The 20942-nt window shown below is 41.0% G+C and overlaps 2 protein-coding genes across 2 annotated transcripts in view; one reads left to right on the top strand and one right to left on the bottom strand.

The window, feature by feature from the left end:
• Positions 1-4692: 4692 nt before the first annotated feature.
• On the top strand, positions 4693-5883 carry atoh1c (atonal bHLH transcription factor 1c). The gene has a single exon (XM_067576423.1). It carries the CDS (start codon positions 5161-5163, stop codon positions 5797-5799), a length of 639 nt encoding a protein of 212 aa, XP_067432524.1. The 5' UTR covers positions 4693-5160; the 3' UTR covers positions 5800-5883.
• Positions 5884-6203: 320 nt separating this feature from the next.
• waplb (WAPL cohesin release factor b) overlaps positions 6204-20942 on the bottom strand; it is a 37032-nt gene continuing 22293 nt past the window's right edge. The window contains exons 12-20 of the mRNA XM_067575763.1: positions 19449-19546; positions 18562-18638; positions 14554-14693; positions 14339-14454; positions 13606-13779; positions 11562-11778; positions 11379-11467; positions 10626-10721; positions 6204-9873 (exon numbers count right to left, since the gene is read on the bottom strand). Coding sequence (XP_067431864.1) covers positions 9808-9873; positions 10626-10721; positions 11379-11467; positions 11562-11778; positions 13606-13779; positions 14339-14454; positions 14554-14693; positions 18562-18638; positions 19449-19546 — 1073 coding nt within the window. The 3' untranslated portion in view covers positions 6204-9807. The remainder of the gene's footprint in view (positions 9874-10625; positions 10722-11378; positions 11468-11561; positions 11779-13605; positions 13780-14338; positions 14455-14553; positions 14694-18561; positions 18639-19448; positions 19547-20942) is intronic.

The raw sequence follows: 20942 nt of genomic DNA, 5'->3' as shown, positions 1-20942 counted from the left end.
GAACACTGTTTTTCTAGTTATAATCATTCCTCCTGTTCACACTGGCCGTTAAAAGATCTCTTCATAATGCACCTCCTTCTCTGAAAAAATGTATTTAAAAGTTTATCTGAAGCTAATATGAAGCTTCAGCGTCCAAATGTCAAATCAAGTCTTTCAACGTTACAGTCTTTTTAGTGCCAGAGTCCCTCTTTTTGGAGAAACAGGGAAACACTGTCCGAGGAAACACAAAGAGGGAATTTGATGCTAAAAAGACTGTAAATGTGTCAGATATCCACTTGATATGACTAACTCAGACTGATGAAGCCTCATATAAGCTTCACATCAACTTTTAAATGACTGTGTGGACACACTGTGGATTTTACCCTCCATCACTTACACTGAAAGCACATCTGAAGGATCTTTTAATATCCACTATGAACAGGAGGAATGATTACAGCGAGGAGAAAGGGAAGCATCGGCTCAGCAGTTTCAAGAGATGAACTAATTTATTCAGTGTTCAGTTCAGTCGAATTGTGTTGTAGTTAAGTAGAGTGATGTGCCAACTCACCTCCATGATCACTTCTACTGGAGGAGAGAGCCCAGCAGGAGCCAGACCAGCACCAACACCAACAAGGTAAAACACTTGGCTTTTGCTGTCTGGGATGTTCTTGTTGTTCTTGTTGTTCTTATTGGAGCTGAGAAGAGGGAGTGTCATTTTCATGTTGCACCAAGGTTTCTCCTAGGCCGGGTCATAACAATATATTTTTAAATTCTTCTACTTCTCCCAGTTTAAAGGCCCCTAATGATAAACCCACAGAGATGTTTTTGCCTATTTTGCTTGATTAGACCTCTACTCAGGAGTGTGTGGGCCTGTATAGACTGTCTTTGATTGACATCTCCCCTAAAGAAGTAAAACACATTTCCAATCCACTGGACAAGCTGAGACATTTCTTTAGTTTTAATGCTGCAACCTGATTTAGTAAATCACTAGTTTGAAATTAGTAGTTACTAAAAACTTTAGAAAATGACTTAACACACAAACTTATTGGATTTATGAACAGCTGGTGCAACACAGTCCTGGACCGTAAATTATACATGATTTACATTAAAGAGGCTAAAACATGCTAAACCACCAGCATGGAAATGGATGACGGCTACAAACTCGTCTCTTTGTTGCCTCACTGACTCATCGGATGAAAGAGGTGATAAAGTGAGAGTTTGATCTGCGGCCTGTGTCCGTCCGCTGGCTGCAACAAGCCGTTTCATTGGGTTTAATAAAGCGGAGCGTGTTAACAACTGAAGCCTGACCTTTCCTAACCACTAACTAGTCCGGTTACTTTTTATTTCCTCGGCAGAAGACTGCTTAAAATCTGCGTCATTGTTTCTCAGCCACTCATATATGGATATAGAGGCCTGGGCCCTGTTCTTTCTATGTTCCATAACAGTTTGTTTGATTTAATTGATGATGATTTGAGACAACCCAGGATTTGTTGTTTGGGAGACTGTGAGGAAAAACTAAATATATTCAACTAAAAGTTTTCATTTAAACACTGAAATGTATGAAAATATGTTCACATTGTATAGTTGGATTGAAACAATTAATTTTAGTTACATTTGAGTCCATTTATAGGTAAATTATGTAAGATTGATTACTTAACAGTTCATCATTTTAATACATTTCATCAGCTTTAAATGAACTACTGCCCAGCTTTGTGTAACCGTGTTATATCAGAGTATCCATAATTAGCAGTCCATGACTTGTAAATATCGTTCACGTCATCCAAGTTTTTTTCTGAAAGCTCTGTTAGTGGCAGAAAATCACATAACCCAAAATCTGACATTCAAGGTAATGAAACTTAAATTTATTGGATGTAGTGTTGATTAGTCAGTTCACAGTGTTTTAAACACTCACTGAAAACATACAACCATCTTGAGTTGAGTAGTGATAACATGGGAATCCTTCCTTCCCGTCTCTACCATCCATCTCGTATGACGTGAACGCAGCAATGATGCCAACCAAATCATGAGTAAAATCAAATAACTGGCACTGAGCCAATCATACAAGTGCTAATCATGTTTCCACTCAGTTAACTTCATCCAAGATGAACAAATCAAACCTCTAATGGAGCAGTTACGTTTGAACATTCCTCATAAACAAACCTGTCAATCATCTTGAGATGGGTAGCAGGTGGTGGGCGGGGCTAAACCAGATCATAGTGTACCTTTAAAAACAAATGTATGTAATCATGTGGTAAAGCAGTTACAAGTGCCGCATGCAACATCTAACAAAAAAGCAGACGTGATGCAACAAAACTATGAGAGCATGTTGATGTTAAGCAAGTATAATGTTCACCATCTTAGTTTAGAGTGTTAGCATGTTGCTAATTAGCACAAAACACAAGGTACAGCTGAGGCTGATCGGACTGTCTTTAGTTCGCAGGTATTTGGAAATAAATCAAAGTATTGGACAAATTAACATTTTGACCTGATGATGGTGCTCAATGAAAATTTAAAGGATCCCCAAAGTGATTATAACTCATCCTGAGGGAGGATTGAATGTCTGAACCGAGTTGTTGATTCACTCACAACCACAGACCAGTCTCACCGGTCAGGAGATCATTAACGTCAGTAGGATTCATCCTCTGGGAAACATGAATGTTCTGTCCAAAATTTCACTGCATTTCATCTAACAGTTGTTGAGATATTTCAGACTGGACCACAGTGTAGGACTGACTAACAACACACCAACTGTAGAACCAAGCCACTTAAACCTGTGATCGGTGGCTCCTGATATAGAACAAACACAAGATCAAAAATCTACAAAACTATGATCTGCTCTGAAATATGGTCAGCAGTAACGTAAAATGAGCTGAAATTACAACAACACTCATCTCAGGCTTCTAAAAACTGATCTGCAACTTGATGAAGTTTGCATAAAATCTCCAACAAACTTGTGACTTTTAAAACTCTGAGGAACAGAAGGTCCCATGTGGCCAGAAGACTAAACAGTTGTGTAGGTGTCATCTGTATGGGCCTGTCACGGCGGTGTGAGGGGTTTGATCTGCGGCCCGTGTCCGTCCGCTGGCTGCAATGAGCCGTTTCATTGGGTTTAATAAAGCGGAGCGTGCCAACAACTGTCATCTGAGCCGTGAAGCCAAACCTCCCCACGTGCTCCAGATTGGAGAATAAAAAGAAACGAACCCGCAGCCTCGGACAGCGAGGGTCCTCCTGGCCATAAGGAGTCTATTATGTTTCTGTGTGTCACGCAGCCATCTTTATGCCAGTTTGGTGCCACGCTGTGGCGTTTGTAAAGGCCGGGCCTGGCAGAGTGCTGGCACACGGCGACCAGGACACGCTGCTAAATCCCATTAGAGTCCGTCCAAAGGATACGAGACTGCCAGTTACTGTCAGTCATCATCGGGCTTTAACCTCAGGGAGCCGCAACGCTTTTAATTAACCTTAAAAACAAGAATCCCACTGATGAGATGATGAGCTTTAATGTATGAGACAAATGTCACAACAAAAATCTGTAGAGGACACTGAGAAAGTGTTACATCTGCAAAATGTTGTTGAAAGACATCTATTACCGGATGAAACTTTGATTTATTCAAGTGGCACTTTTCCAAACTACATTAAAAAGTGCTTTAGATGACAAAAAAAAAAGATATGAGATCCAACAGAGCAGGATTATAAGTGAAGGTTTAAAGAAAGCAGAGCTCTCGCCAAGATTTTAGAAATATTAAAGTCACACTAGAAGTTCCTCCTAAAGCAGAATTATTCATATTAGTTGGATTTTTTTGTGTGTGTGTACTTTTTATGCCTTTATTAAATGGCAACAGTAGAGAGACGGACAGGAAATGAAGGAGAGAGAGAGAGATGCAACAATAGTCTTAACCCCTATAAGTCACAAGGCTCTCCGTTCATAATTTATTTATTACATTAACTCTTAAAATTGTACTTTCTGTAAATGTTTCAAAACATGAAGGTCTAAATGTTGACTCCAAACTTTCTCCACATTGCCGGGAACACAAGTGTATGAAGGAGAGAAATGCTGAAGCCTTGAACTACATAAATAAATCAAAATATATGTACAAGCTGTCAAAACAAATCTCCCTCAGGTCAATGAAGATTATATCTTAAAAATATATAAAAACAACGCTGAGGACACTACGGCCCTGAAGGAAAGGTAACTAAGGAAACAAAGGTTAAAAATAAAAAATAAGAGATAATTTAAGATAAGAAAGATAATTTAAAAGATGCACATTCAAAATTAAGTTATACTACAGACAAGTCTATAGAAGAACCATAGAAGCTATCCAAAGCATAATAAAATGAATTTAACTTAATATTTAGCACTGGTGAACATCTCTGCCAAATTAAAATCAATGTAATTGTGATATCACCATAATTAAATAAGTGCTGTATAACAGACAGACACACACACACACACACACACACACACACACACACACACACACACACACACACACACACACACACAAACACACACACTGAAGTCTTCTAACTTTTCTATTTCTTTGCTTTTTTTTGAAGCTGAAGTCAATTTTAACACATTTTTGTTTACTTTTGCTGAATATTACAATGATCAGTTATTTTCTTCAGGAAGTCTCAGATACAGAATGCTCAGCCTACAACACCAATATAAAGTGTCATTTGTCGTTTCTTTAAAAATCCGTTTTTGCAGCACTTCTGTAGTTTTGTCAAAAAATGAAACGAGGTTCATCATGCAAATGAACTTATGAGTAAAGACTTTTGATCATAGTGTGTTTGGTGACTCTGTTAAAACTTTGTAGAGGTTATACTGTTCTCTCCTCTGAATGTATGCATGCACCACACCACTGATCTCATCCTTCCTTCCCTGCTCGGCCGCGCTGCTCTTCTGCTTGGCCGCCTCCGTGCGTCAGGCCCACAGCAGCTCACTGAGACGCTTCTAATCCTCTTTTGATGAACTTGGTTAATAGACCTCCTGCAGTGGACTCTGGCTCTGTTCATTAGGCAGCACACGACCCTCTCCACGCCCCCGGAGCACGCACTGCGCGTGCCCGCGGCTGCCCTGTCCATAAATTCACCCATCAAAGTGGAGAAAGTTTAACGTGAAAGTTTAACTCAGTGAAGTGGTCGCTTCTGGCACAAGTTTGTTCAGAGTGAAGAAGAGGAGCGATGCCGCCGCGTAAAAGCCTCTTTGCGCCTTTCATCTCAGTGGACCCGGAGGGAGGAGTGGCCCCGGCGCCTTTCCACACCGACATCCACGCTCTGCTCCAGCGGAGCCGCGCGCAGGAGCGACCGAAGACAGAGCGCACCAGAGGCGTCTGCGACCACCGGGACCCTCCGTGCGCCATAGTGGAGCTCCGGCTGGGCCCCGCAGGCGGCGCGCTGCACTACCTCCAGCCGGACAAGTGCGCTCTAGAGCGGGCGCAGAGACGGAGGAGACTCGCAGCCAACGCCCGGGAGAGGAGGAGGATGCTGGGGCTCAACGTTGCCTTCGACCGACTCCGGAGCGTCATCCCAAACCTGGAGAGCGACAAGAAGCTCTCCAAATCCGAGACTCTCCAAATGGCGCAGATTTACATCGCCACCCTCAGCGAGCTGCTCCAAGAGGGCGCCTCGGTGCCGGCCCGCGCACCGCGGCCCCCGGGGGCCGCTCCGCCCTCACAGGGGCCCGCACTGCTGGCAGGGGAGCCACCGGGACCAGACAGGGACTTTCACACCGGGAAAAGCGGCGGAGGCCCGGTGCGCACAGAGGAGGAGCAGAGGAGATATGATGAGGACATGTGGGAGAGAACGAACGGGACCAAGTGACTTTTAAACAGCGAATGTATTTTAACAATTAGACTTTTTCTACTTTCCTTCATCACTGTTTGTATTAATTAGACTCATTTTGTCCTGCTGTCAGAAAAAAACATTAAGCTCCAAGATTCATCAGGTCATGTTTGTTTTTAATGAAAATGTTTGTTTGTGTTTAATTTACTGCTAAAATATAATGTAGCCCTTCTGTCTAAAACTGTATTTGTACATACATCCAGTAAAAATATATATTTTTTGCCAAAAGCGTGTTTTTCTGATGTTTTCATCAAGACCAAGAAGGTTTTACACACACACACACACACACACACACACACACACACACACACATCATCTCTTCCAATAATATGGATTCTTTATGAAATTAAACAAAACAGAAGCACAAAGAGAAAGACAGAAGGTACTGAAAGTAGCAATTTTTATTATTTTAAAATTATGTACAGGTAACCAAAGACATCAGTCTGCAAATTGGTACAAAGATCAAGTTTTCCTGCAGTTGGCTTGTTAAGAAGCTCTCTGTCCGTCTGTCCAAAACAACAACACGACCGGGAGAAAAGGCTTTAGAAAATGAAAAATAGAGTCAGATTCAGAAAAGTAGAGTCTACAGGTCTAAATTTAAATTTAACCCCCCCACCTCCACCCCCCGCCCCCCCCCCTATCCCCCTCACCCCACCCACAATCCCTCCCAACCCTAAATTACCCATCAGCCTCTCCTCCTACATGAGGAAATCAATGTATATACAAGAACTATGTACAAAAAAAAGCTCTTCCATTTATTCTTCCAGACGTCTGTGAATAAAGCTCTTGTAAACGTTTTTTTGTTGTTTTTTTTAAGGAGTGTGAGGGTAAAACTGTGTGAATGAGAGACTGTGTGTGTGTTAATGATCACAGAGGAACAGACAAGCACAAAACAACGGAATGAACATGCTTGATGACACGTGCTTCCAACTTTTAACAGCAGATGAAACTGTCCGAAAGAAATGAAATTTAAAAAAAAAAAAAGAAAGAAACTGAATTAAATCTTAATTTTCCCCCCCGAGTCTAAACAGCGAATTCGTCCCACCGTGGATTATCTCAGAAAACACAAACTAAACATCTACAGACATTCTGCGGGAACAAAGACACACAAACATTTGTTTTGTTTTTCTGCCTTGATGACAAAACACTTTGGAGAAGTTAAAGAACGGAAACATTTTGGAAAAAAAGGTGATTTTGGCTCAGACGAAGGTGTCAAATGATCATTTAAAAAAAAAAAAAAACACTCTCTTTGGGAAAAGCATCAAAACCTGTTCATTACATTATCCTATTTTAAACTTAAGCGTCGAGGATTATTTTAAAAGTGTTTTAAAAGTAGGAAGCAAAACTTTTCATATCCAACATCTCATTTTAAACATCCTTCCTCCGTGTTTCACCCCGACAGCTCGTCTCCAACGTGTCGAATGACAGTAAACGTAGAAAAAAGCAGCCTTTACAGATGTCTTATAAGTTCTAACTAATGGCTTTAATAATGTTATTAGCTCATTAATGCTTTATTTATTAGTTACGAGCCATTTAAGTTGTGAAAAGGCTGAAAAAAAAGTCGCCCTGATGATGTCATAGTGATGATGTCATAGTGATGTCATGAAGGTTTTCTCAGTTTGAGCTCGAAGCCTAAAAAAATGTTAAACGGAAAGAAAGTCTGAGTTACAAACTGGAGGTTTGAAATAAACAAGCATTTAGGAAAAACCGTCCAGCTGCATTATGGGAAATGTAGGATCCAGTGTTTCTGGAGTTTTGATCCATATTATAAAAACTAAAAAAGTCAGAACATCTCGGTCTCTGCTGCACAGATTTTAGTTAAATCTATCTTTAACCAGACTTATGAGACTCTCAATCTACTGCTGGAGCAACACTTTAACTTTAACTTTGACTTTTAAGCTAAAACCACTTAAGCTTTGGGGGAAAAGTCTGGACTGCCTACAGGAGGTTTCTTTACAAGACATTTTTAGTTTATGAACATTTACAACTACAGACTTGGGTTATTATATAAAAAACCCTTTTTAATAACCTTTATAATAACATTTATAAGCATGTCAGAGAGTATAAGTGTCATGCTGGAGGCAGATAGATTTTACACAACGTGGCAGCACATTTTTTCTTACTCATGTTTACAACTGACCTACAAAGTGTTAATAAATGATTGACTAATATTAATAAAGCCATTAGTTACAACTTCTAAATCCTTTATAAAGGGAGGTCAAAAAAGGAGAAATCTCCTCAGATCTTTTTGACAAACTGCTGCTGATTCATGTAATGTTTCCTCTCTTCCAGATATTTGATATCCGAAAATAATTTAGAGATGTGAACATCCGCAAAAGAAAAGAGAAGCTTTTAAATTTCCTCTTTTGGTCGTCACAATCATCACAAGAAATCCAGCAGAAAGGAGGAAACACACCAATTTCTACAATTTACAAATTTCCAGCACCTACTCTCTACTGAAATGCATTCTGGGAACAACAACACAGACCAATGGAGACGTAAAATACAGCAGAAAAACTCTTTCCTGTGATATTTGAAACAACAGATGTTGCAAAAGGATCCGAGGAGGAATTTTTTTTTTCATAAAGTTGAGACGAGTTCGACAAAAACAACCGAAAAAGGGAGAAAAAAAACCAACAACTATGGAGTGAAACTTTTAAACGTGTTTCCGCCGGTGGTTTAGTTCAGACCGAATGAAAGCAGCTCGTCTTCACCTCTCAGACCGGGGCGTCTCGGCTGCTTTTGTGCTGTAATTGAAGGTTCTTTTTTCCCGAGCGGGGAGCACACACACACACACACACGCCGCCGTAATTGAAAGAAGCTGAAGGAGGACAGGTTCTGGTCCCACCGAGACACAAAGAGCTTTGATGTCGAGCGACAGGACAATCGATTCTCTCAAAGGAAGAAGGGGAAAAAAAAAAAGTTTCTTCTTGAAGTTCCAGAGAGCTTTAACAAACTCGAGGGTCGTTTTCATTTTAGCCTCAGACGTGTTGTTGACGAGCGGCGGCGTGAGAAGAACGACGGTGTGCTGCAGAGACTGCAGAGAAGCTCTTATTTCAAAGTGTGTGTGTGTGTATATATATATACATACATATATATATATATATATATATATATATATATATACACACAGATGAAAAACAGACCTCATGCAAACACTTACAACCACTTTCACAAAAGTCTGATATTCAGGGTCTCAACTGCTGCCACGTCTGTGGTCTGAGAGTGAAAAAAAAAAAAAAAAAAAAAAAAAAAAGGATCAATACTTTTGATTTCTCCGCCATGAACAGTCTCATTTCAACAGACAAGACACAAGAGGTCAAAGCTGCAAAAAAACAAGGAGAAGATGACGGCGACGGACACAGCGTGAGAGGGCGGAGGTCGTCGGTTTCAAAGCGAAGACGTAAAACCAATTATCTCGGTCGGTAGTTGTTTTAGTGATCGCGGCTCCGGAGGCCGATGAAGGCTTTGATGACGGAGCTGGAGAAGATGGCTGCTCTGCTCCAATCTGTCACCGATCGATAGGAAGGCGGCGTGTTTACACAGAGGTGAGAGGGGGAGGGGGGGGGGGGGGCGCAGGTGAGAGAGGAGTCGAACTGAGAGGAAATTTATCAAAAGCAAAAAACGCACCCGATCGTTCTGAGCAACTTTTATAAATAGAGGAAGGGTGAAAATAAAATACTGACTCAGTCTGTAAGTTTCATAAAAAGGTGAAATAAAATATGATCAGAGCCGGTGGGGGTTCTGATGTTTGGACGCCATCGTCATTTAAGTCAAATTAGGAGTCGATTTTCGTTCAGTTTCCGACATTAAAAAAAAACAAAAAAAAAAACCAGTGGAAAGTTCCTTTAACTGGAGGACATCCTGGTCACGACATGGAGAGGAAGATGATGATGATGATCAGGATGTGTGTGTGTGTTTCCAGCGATACACTGAGGCTGAGGTGATGATGTTTGTGAGTGAGTGTGTGTGAGAGTATGAGTGTGTCTAGCAGTGCTCCAGATAATCAATGATCCGGGAGATGGACTTCTGTCCCGCGGTGCCGACGTCACACTGCGGGGAGAGAGAGAGGGAGGGAGGGAGAGAGAGAGAGCAAGAGAGAGAGAGAGAGAGAGAGAGAGAGAGAGAGAGAGAGAGAGAGAGAGAGAGAGAGGAGAGAGAGAGAGAGAGAGAGAGAGAGAGAGAGAGAGAGAGAGAGAGAGAGAGAGAGAGAGAGAGAGAGAGAGAGAGAGAGAGAGAGAGAGAGAGAGAGAGAGAGAGAGCAGAGGTCAGTCACACACACACACAGAAACCCCATCTGCGTGCAACAATCCTATTCATACACACACACACACAGATCATCTCATAGTTTAATAACTGTTAACTCATCATCTCATCAAGTTCATTCACTCATTATCACATGACATCATACATCATGATAATTAATTCCCAGGTTATGTCATTAATAAAGTCATTTTGTTCAGATTTCACTGTTGATTGACTCACAGATCGTCTTAATGATCAGCTAATTTCACTCATTAAGGTTTTAATAAAAGGTGTAACATGACTGCAAGACGAACGCGTCGTGAAATAAAGTTTGACTGCTGCTGGTAAAGCGAAAAGATGAACGTTTGGTGTCATTTTTCCAAAAATCATTACAGCATTCTCTCTCTGACCCTGATGAGAAGCTCCAGGACTTCAGTCATGTGTCTACTTATCTGATTTCTTTTTCACAGTGTTTGATTTTGTTTGAGTATTCAGGCAGTTTTAGAGTTTTTATGACATCACGCTACACAGAGGAGGGTTTCTAAAGACGTGTGACTCACAGTGAGGTTCATGAAGTTGAGGAACTTTTTCAGCATTTCTGTCATGATGGAGAAATCTCCTTTAGGCAGGTTCTCTCTCACAGTAGTCACATTCATCTGGTGGAGAGACATAGAGACACAGAGAGAGAGAGAGAGAGAGAGAGAGAGAGAGAGAGAGAGAGAGTCAAAACATACACAAAATCTGAAAACTTACATCAACAGTTTGATGAGGTTTATGTGTCTATTTCAGCACAAAATGTAAGAATTTATGATAAAAATGCAGATGAACAACTGCAGAAAATACTGAAGTGTCATTAAACAAAAGACCACATTGTTTAGATTCTGTTCTTAATTTGACTTTCTTGTATTAAAAGTAGTGAATTTCCTCAAAAGGTGGCAACTGGGAGTATAAATTTGGATTTTGTGTGTCTGAGATCTGAAGTAGTAATGATGGAAAACTGATCCAACAACCATTAATAAAAACTAAAGACATGATGGGATAAAATAACAGCTGTTGGTTGAAGCCGATCAGCACCAGCAGCTGTTGAACAGAGAAGCTGCAGATGTGAAACGATATGATGGTGTGTTCACTGGCAGCTGGGAAAGAACAAACCTGAAGCTAATGAACTTAAAGTGCAGCACTGAGAAAATACTGGACTGCAATCAATACACACTGTAGCCGATACAGTGATGCTAATTACTTTATCTAACCTCAATCTGGTAGTGTGTGTGTGTGTGTGTGTGTGTGTGTGTGTGTGTGTGTGTGAGACTCACCGAGCTCCCCTGACAGAGGCAGCCCAGCAGCAGTGCTGTGTAGGAGGCCACGATGCTGTCCTCCATGTGCTTCCCTGCATGCTGCAGAGCTGAGAGGAGGAAGAGGAGGAAGAGGATGAAGAGGACACATTTTAAATATAAAATCTACAGACTTCATCTTGAAGAACCAGGCTGTAGTCGTACCTTTGTTGAGGTCCAGCTCCTCGTCCTCCTCGTCCTTCTCCTTCTTCTTGGCGTCTTCCTGTTTGTCTGAGACGTTGTCTTTGGCGACCCACTGGATCTCCCCGCCCGTCTCCTGCCACTCTCCGCTCTGGTCCAGTGCGGGCTTGGGCGCCTCCTTGATGAGGTCATCGGTCTGCGCCTCGGCGAGGACGGCGGCCCGCTCCCGCTGGAGGAACAGCTGAGGAGGACGACAGGAAGACAGTTCGTTTATGTTTAGCAAAGGCTGTGTAGCGGTTAGCTTTTACCTTGATACACAAAAAAACAAAGTCAAATTTTACACGTAATAGATGTAAAGTTCTGTGGTAACAAGTAGAAAAATGACTGATGAACAGTATCTGAAACAGTCCCTTCACTCAGAACAATCACCTTATGATGATCTTAAATGGATCCAACTTTGCTACTTTCAAATCTAAAGTTAAAAATATATATATCTCTTATCCTCCTCTGCCTTTGATTGATTAATCTTCTCTTGTTACATTTGGAGCGTCTTCTTACTGCAGTGACAGTATATTTCTGGTCTATTATAGTTTTGTCTACTTGTATTTGATTTTAATCTATTTTAATTGGTTTTATGTTCCCGTTGGTTGTTTTTAGATGTTGCTCTAATGCAGCGGTTCCAACCTTTTTTGGCTTGTGCGCCTTTAAAATAAAGCAAAGTTACATGAAAGATGATTTATTTTGGTTAATTTGAGTAACTGATGTCTGCTTGAGGAGATGAAATACAATAATTCACAAGAAATAAAGAAAATGTGAGGAAAGCTTGGATGACCTCGTGACCTCTTAGATTAATCCAGTGACCCCTTGTGAGGGTTCAAACCCTCAGATTAAATCTGACAGTCATCTGAACAAATAATGTTCTGTGTTCTGACTTCTTGGTGGATATTTTGGTCTCACGTGTTCAAATGTGGCTGAAAGTCTCTTCTTGAAGTCGAGACTAGATGTCTTTCTGCGATTGCTGCCGTGGCGACGGTTTGACTTTTACTAGAAATCATTTGCGTCTCTCCTCTTTTCTACAGTTCTAGTTTCTCTCTAGTTGAACTGATTCCACATTTGACCTCGCTGGAAGTCAGTCTGGATAAGAACACCAGACAAATTTAATTAGACGGATGATTCGATTTAAATGAAGCTTTAATGGCGCTCATGGGAAACTGAGCCGCCACGGCAGCGCAGAACAAAACACAGATGAGACGAGGCACGAGCGCCGAGGATAACGACCACTATTAATTTAAGGTCTAAGATGTAAAAGTGATCAGCTGGAAATATTTCTCATAAAGCACCTGCTGCATAAATGAATCTGATGCTGATTGTGCTTCACTAAACAGAGCGAAACGGCAGGAAAAACCCCGAACTCCACAAACTAAACTAAACTAAACTATCTGCAACTCTGAACCTTAACTATTAATAACATAATAAAACAGGGACAGAGAAGTGATTTTGACTTTTCTATGTATGATTCTTACATTTGAGAAGCTGCAACCAGCAAATGTTTGATATTTTTCATTAAAAACATATTATTTGATTAGCAAAAATAGCTGCTGATTCATTTTCTGTCGACTGACTGATCACTGAGGCTCTACAATATTACTCAAAGTTCTTCATCCTCACATAAAACAGAAAAACAAGAGAGACATTCCTGAAACTCTTCTTCCTCTTTTGGTCGACAGAGGATAAAATCTTCTCTGGTCAATCAGAAAATGAAATGTTTGTTGAGCTTGATTTCTCCACATTGATCCATGTAACACTGATAACGCAGGATGACATCATCAAAACCGTCCAATCAATGAGATACCTGTCAGTCCATGTGACCCAAACTGAAGCAGAACTGCAGGTGTAAAAGCACCTTCAGTCTCAGATGTTAATCCGACCCTTTTATTGTCAAATGAACTAAATTACTCGTCTGCGGGTTTTGAAATTTAAGATGAACGATACAACAGCTGGTTTACTGGTCGGTTCCTCCTCTGTGTGTTATGAACATCTGGACCGCGTCGGGTTGCTGAGTTGGTACCTGTACGAGTGCAGCGATGGCGCTCAGCGGGCCGGTGCTGGCTATGTCCTGGTGCTGAGGGTTGAGCAGGACGGTGGAGTCGCAGGGACCCTGACCTCCCTCCATCTCCATCTCCATCAGACAGTACCTGTTCCTGGCACTGTACTCCACCAGGTTGATCAACAGGCCGAGACCCTGGACCACACACACACACACAGAGAAACAGAAACACACACACACACACACACACACACAGAGAAACAGAAACACACACACACACACACACACACACAGAGTTAACAGAGTTATCTTGTCTGTTACTGTGTGATAAGTGTAACAGCATTTCACAGCTTCCCAGCAACCATTACAGACTAATGGTTTCCATTAACATATCCCAGCAGGAACTTCATGTCTAGATATGTCATTGTTATTTCCACACTGACTACAATTCAATCCAGCTTCTTAAATGTGAATATTTTCTGGTTTCTTTAGTCTTCTATGATTGTAAACTGAATATCTTTGGCTGTTTGACTGCTGGTCGGGATAAAACTAGACAAGTTATTGACATTTTTCACCATTTTCTGATATTTTAGGACTAATCGATAATAGGCAGATGAATCAATAATGAAAATAATGGTTAGTTGCAGCCCTGTTGTTCACAGACATTACTCTGCAGCACAAGAGTCCATATTTTTGGATTTCTGGCTCCAGCAGTGTGTGTGTGTGTGTGTGTGTGTGTGTGTGTTTTACTCACCAGTACTCGGATATCGAACCTCTGCTCTTGTGGGAGATACTGAGGGACTTTGAGGACACAGTTCAGAGCCGTGACTATTAAATCCTCCTGCTCTCCTGTCTTCGTGCTGCCCCATTCTGCACACAAACACATCAAACACATCAAGCACAGGTCGTCTGTGTGGAATTATTCAACAATCCGCTCCAATGAAATCGACTTCCTGTGTGTTTACTAACCGTTGTCATGCGTCAGGTTGAGCAGGACTCCTATAATGGCTCTCATACAGTTCTCTACTGCTTTACCCACCACGGCTCTGTCACCTGAGTTCACCTGCCTGCTGTAACGCTGGATCATCTCCTCACACCTACTCAACGCCCTGAAAGGAGAGTAGAGGACACATTTCAATACACAAAACTGTTAAATAATACTACCAACTACTACTAGTAGGACAAAAACCCGTCATGTTACTGATGTGTTTCGAGTAAAGAGCTGCACGCCGACAACATGACGAAACACCTGCAGAAACAAGATTTTTAGCATGTATGTGTTTCTCTGACGATGTTTGGTGACCACCGGACTTCCTGGAGGGGCTGTTAGCCGAGCTGCTGCTAACGTTTGTCCAGTTTATTTCTCTGATAACTTAAGATCCAGACGTCCAATGACTAAAATCCTTCTTCCAGCTAAAAGATATAGTTAAAAACCACCTAAGTTTATCATGAAAATGTGTCTTAAAACTGAATAAAAGTCCATTTATAACAGTTTGTGTGGAACAACCACAACGTCGATGTATTATCTTGTATGTGTGTAAGTTACTCTTTGGTAGACGCCATTGTAGCGGACAAACACAGCGCCGCCGAATGCATCTTGTACGTGTTTACTCTTTGGTAGAGGAGGTATGACGGTAAACGGTCCGTTACTTTGATTAAATGACAAATTTCTTTGGGTTTGAATCTTGTTGGAAACATTTGGGATAATGTAAGTACACAACTCAACAACATATATAACACAGGTCTGAGTGGATCAATCAAACATACAGACATCCTCAAATCATGGCTGATGCTGGAGGATGGAGGTCAGGCATGATTTAAGGATCCATGTAGACACAATCCTAAAACATCTGGAAAAAAAACTCCCTGAAATGGCTGCTTAGGTCGAAAATTAAAGAATAAAAATCTTTCATGATGGATGAAAGCCTTCCTGTTTCCTTTCCATCAGACCGGTGATCCAGTGTTTTAATTCACTGTCTTCACCTGCTGCTTTGATCAATTTACAGTCACTCGTTCGTCACCAACACAAACAAACCTCCAGATGTCTGAACGGGACTCTCCTCTTACCCCTTTTTCTACACATTAAAACAAAAAACAAAAAAAAACAGAGCAGCATTCAAGATGTGTCTGAAAGCACAAATAAAGACACACACACGCATGCACGCGCAGAGAGGCCGGCTGCAGCAGCAGCAGAAGGAGGTGAAGCAGGTCAACAGCCTGCTGTAAATAACTAGATTAAATCTAATGACAGCGATGACTGAACACAGAGCAGAAAACAGAGTCTGAGAGAGAGAGAGAGAGACAGAGAGAGAGAGAGAGACAGAGAGAGAGAGAGAGAGAGAGAGAGAGAGAGAGAGAGAGAGAGAGAGAGAGAGGAAGGAAATGAAGGAAGAACAGAAAAGGGAAACAGGAGGTTCAGTGCAAAAAAAAAAAAAAAAAAAAGTTCAGACACCAGTTATGGAGAGTGACAGTAAGACAGGATGTGACACAGTGAGAGTTTAGGGAGGACGCAGAGGAAAACTACAGTAAATCAGTGTTGTGGTTTAAAAGAGTCCATGAAGCAGTTTGTTCATGTTCTTCTTCTGGTTGGGCTAAAAACTCATTCTGCAGCTGAGAGATGTTGTATTTTCAACCTCTGTTGTGTCTACGCAGTACATCAGTGTTTAGAGAAGACTTCAAGGTTCTTAATTATGTTTTCTTCACATCTCCGACCACCTACATCACTAGAAAACAAACTTATATTTGGAAAAAAGATAGAGTGTGTGCATCTCATACTATATTTTTATGTCAGGTGTCAGACAACAAATGAAGTGAAGGAAAAACACTGGATTGTTGCTCCCAAAGTCTTTTTTTGTCTGATTTAGACGCTGTGAGGTCAAAATGTTGCCTTTTTCAGTCAATAATAAGACTTTAGGAGCTATAATCCAGTGTGTGGACTTGTATAAAACTGCACTGGTTGCATACGACTCAGCTTGGAGCGAGAATCCCCACAACTATCCAAAAAAAACTGCCTCCGGGACATAAGTGGGTTAACCAGCTAACTCTGAGCTTTCACCACGGACCGCTAACCAGGACCAGGTTCAGCACAGACCGCATGCAACAAACTTTAAAACAGGATTTAAGTTACTATTGTGTCTGTAAAGAAAAACGTTGGTTTCTTGAGGAGAGTCGATGAGACAAAGGGGGTTTTTTGTGTGTGTGTGTGTGTGTGTGTGTGTGTGTGTGTGTGTGTGTGTGTGCTGGCTAACAAGGCGGTTTGGGGGTTCACTGGATTAGTCCTGCAGACAGCTGAATCCCTCAGAGGCAGAGGGGTGAGTTTGGGTTGAAACAATAAGGGCAGAATGTACGGCAACAGGGAGGAAAAAAAAAGTGAAGTCAGGTAAAAGAGAAGAAAAACACAAGAAGACAGTAAACGATAAAAGGAAGAAGATGAAGATGTGGAGCGTAAGAGTCCGTTCGACATGAATACACAGATTCAGTTGTGTTGGAGGTGGCGGTGCTCGCTCGCTCACCCTGAGGTTTCGGGGGTTAATTGAGTTAAGAGAGAGGACAGCTGAAGGCTCAGACTGAGGCCTGTGTCGCCCACTGACACAGCAGCTCTTTGTTGACATATTCAGCCTTCGTCCTCATCATCCTCAACCCCCCCCCCCCCCCCCCCCACACCCCTCCCTCCAACCCCCCCTCACTGCAGACCTTCTGTAGAGGGCGAAGGTCCGGTCACGCAGAGGGTGAAGGAGGCGGAGAAGGTAAATTAATTCAGCGCTACGTACTTCGACTCATACTTGGTTTCTGAGGCCGATATTGATTGTGTTAAAACAACATACACAAACTATTTTTGATAAAAACCCCTTAAATTTTCTTACTGCAGAATTGTGAGCAAAGTATGTACTGAATGGGACATTTTACAGTTGAATTATAAATGATATATTTGTGATATGAAAACTGTTTGATAGTTTCAGCCACACAAACAGTCAGAGGACAGTAAGACAAGCATACTTGTCACATTTTGTCAAAATGGAGATTAAATATTTGGCGTTTCTTTCTGCGTTTTCTTTTTTCTTTTTATCAGGATGGTTAAGGCCCAGAAGAAGAATTTAGACCATCATGAGACATTTAAAATCTCCAGTTCCTCAAACCAAACGATTGTGTTTGTCTTGAAGCATCGTATTTTTTATTTTTTTATGTAATAAAGAAGGTAATAATAATTCCAATTTTTTGGAAGATAAAATTCAAAGTTAGAGATAAATGTATGGGTGTGTTTTTTTTTAAAATATCATATGAGTTTGACAAATCAAGCTGACAAACAAACAAGAGGAATAATTGTACGTAGCCCCGTGATTGGCTGAGGTACAGTAATGTGAATGATCAGTAATCAGTCGGGGTTATTAATTAATGATAATATCCAAAAGGAATAAAATAAATTAGATTTGGAGCAAACTGACTGTATCAGGATCAGATTCAAATAAAAAACACCGATATCTGTGTGAAATACTCCGGAGCAAAGACTCACAGAGACAGACAGAGAGTGTGTGAGGTCGGGTCATTTCCACACCGGACTGAGCTTTCTCTCCATCTCTACAATAGTAGAGAGGCCGAGGTCAGGGGTCAAAAGGTCAGCGCTGTGACTGACATGATGTCATGACCAGGAAATTGAACAAAACCCTATGAAAAGGGACATTTTCATACACATAATAACCAGCAGACACACTGACTCAGCCACACACACACACACACACACACACACACGCTGAGTCCATCTGGGTTTCTGAAGGTTTAAATCTGCTTCTGTCAAGTGTTCAGTGTCTCTGAATTGTTTATTAAGTAAATGAACAAATATCCAACATGTCCTAAAAAGATTCTTTATGAGTTTTCAGCCATCAGACTGAAACTGAAAGACGACGGTCGAGAGACGTTAGTGACACCCTCAGCGTCAGAGGTCGAGACTGTGTGTGTGTGTGTGTGTGTGTGCGTGCTCACTTTGCGCTGGAGGCGATGAGCGATGAGTCTTTGTAGGCGATCAAGTAGCTCTGGTTCTCAGGGTTGTGGACGGTCACCTGTATGTAGAAACACACACAAACTATTAAAGACATCGGCTGTTTCTGTTCCGTTGATGCTTTTGAGGAATATTTTACTCATTTTTGAAATTATACTCATCAAAAATGTGAATGTTCTTAAAAGAAGAAATAGATCTTCACATTTCAGTGATAAAGTGTTAAATTCTAACTTCTCTCCTGACTTTGTGTCTCCAGTATGTTGTATTTTTTTTATCATGTTTGTTGTTAGAGGCAGAGGATATCCTCACAGGTCCAGAACTGAACTTAAGATAAAGACCAACCTGTACACAAATGGACAAAGACTCAAAGAAAACGACACCCAATGCTGACTTGTACTGGTTCATCTCACTAACTAAACTTTATTTCCTTCTTTATGTAAAAAAAAAAAAAAGGAAATATCCATCCTGCAGGAAAGTTTGGTGTTTAGGTTCAAGGTCACAGACATGCAGTGTGCATCGAGCTGAGGAGTTAACCTAATTAAGATATTTAGAGTTGAATGGTACATTAACAGAACCATAAGCAAGCAGATGTCTGAACCATTACAGTTCAACTAAACCTCAATGGTTTGAACTGATTAGAGAGGAAATTTGATTAAATTTTGTCATTTTATGTCTGATTTTTTTTTTTAAATACATTTTTGGGAACCAAATCATTTGTTTTGTGTTGATTAAAACTGACAGAGGTTCTTAGATCCTGTAGTTTCCGATCAAATCTCACTCTTTCTGTTATACAGACTGGGGAAAAGATAAAGTTGAGCCAGACTGAAGATTTCAAGTTAACTCAAAGCCCTCGAGTCAATGTCAAACTTACACTCTCTAACACCCGTAAACACCTCTCAGCTCCCCACAGAGACGACACCAGCTTCTCCTTGTCATCCTCCTGGTTCAGGTTATCGACACACTCCTTCACTGTGAAGACGGAGAGACACACACGGGAGACAATCAGTAAACAGATGCATCATCCCTGATATAAACTGAGCATTTGTTGAGTCATTTTGAATCAATACAACTTCTTTATCCTGCATTATTTGCCCTTTATGTAAATGATTTAGCTGAAGAAATGAAGCAATCTAGGCGTAGTGACTGATAATATGAATTTAAGAGTTTTGTTATATGCTGATGATACTGTGTTGTTTGCAGAGATTGGCAGACTAACCGTATATTTAAATTTGGAGCAGTGTCTTTGAAGTAAACTAGTTCTTATACATATCTTTGGCTTGGTTTTTAATTAAAATATGTGCTTTGCAGAGGGAATTAAAAGTACTGGCAGAATCAGCAGGAAGAGTGCCAGGGTCGGTAATGAATAAAATGAAATTGTGTCCTGACCTTAGTTTTTCAGCCTTCACTAAACTTTATGATTCAACGGTCAGCTCAGTTTAATTTTATGCTGCAGGAGTGAGGGGTTTTAAAGATGCCCCGGAGAGTAATGCCGTCCAGAATCCAGCCATGAGGTGTTTTCTTGGGGGTGCATAAATCTACTGCTAAGTGAGCTGTTGAAGGTGATATGGGATGGGGAGTCATGTCTTGTAAAAGCAGAGAGTTGAAACGGTGAGGTCGTGGAAACGCTTTATTCAGTTGCCAGAGGAACGACTGACCAAAAAGATATTTAAGTGGGATCGAGCACGCCGTTATCCTCGGTCGAGAGAGGTCGCTGCAATGTTTTCAGGAATAACATGCAGTGTAATATAAATACGGTCAAACAAAAACTACTGAAGATCTATAAGGAACAACGGAAGACAGATATTTGTAAGAAACTACATTCAAATCAAAGAGGATTACTGTACAGAACCATATATAAAATTAAATTTACAGAGAAGGCAAAGGTTCCTGTGTGTTCAGTTAAGAACTCGTACTTCACCGCTGGAAACTGAGGCAGGCAGATATAAAGGTATTCCCGAAGAGCAACGTTTATGTGATTTTTTGTGATCTTGGTGTCGTCGTGGATGCATTTCATTTAGTATTTTATTGCCATTTGTACAGTGACTTAAGGAATTATCTGTTTGAAAAGATCCAATTGAAAAATCCTGATTCATTCAGGGTGTCCGAGGCCGATACGTTGAGTTGGATTTTTAATATGGAGATTTATGTTTTGGTGAGATTTATAGGAGATGCTCTGAGAACACTGTATCCATCATAACAGGACATTTCTTCCATTAAACTGAATGCTGAATATTCTCGTTTTGAATCTGTGGAGCTGCACATCATGAATGGTCATGTGACCATCCCGGTTATTATTGATTAGTGTCTTGTAAGACCATATAGGCTGAGCACCAGAAAGGAACAAATCAGTAATTCAAATCTTTGT

This window comes from Thunnus thynnus, chromosome 20 (assembly GCF_963924715.1).
Source record: "Thunnus thynnus chromosome 20, fThuThy2.1, whole genome shotgun sequence".
NCBI classification, from domain to species: Eukaryota; Metazoa; Chordata; class Actinopteri; order Scombriformes; family Scombridae; genus Thunnus; species Thunnus thynnus.
The sequence above is the reverse complement of the archived record's forward strand: the minus strand, read 5'-3'. Positions and strand labels throughout refer to the sequence as shown.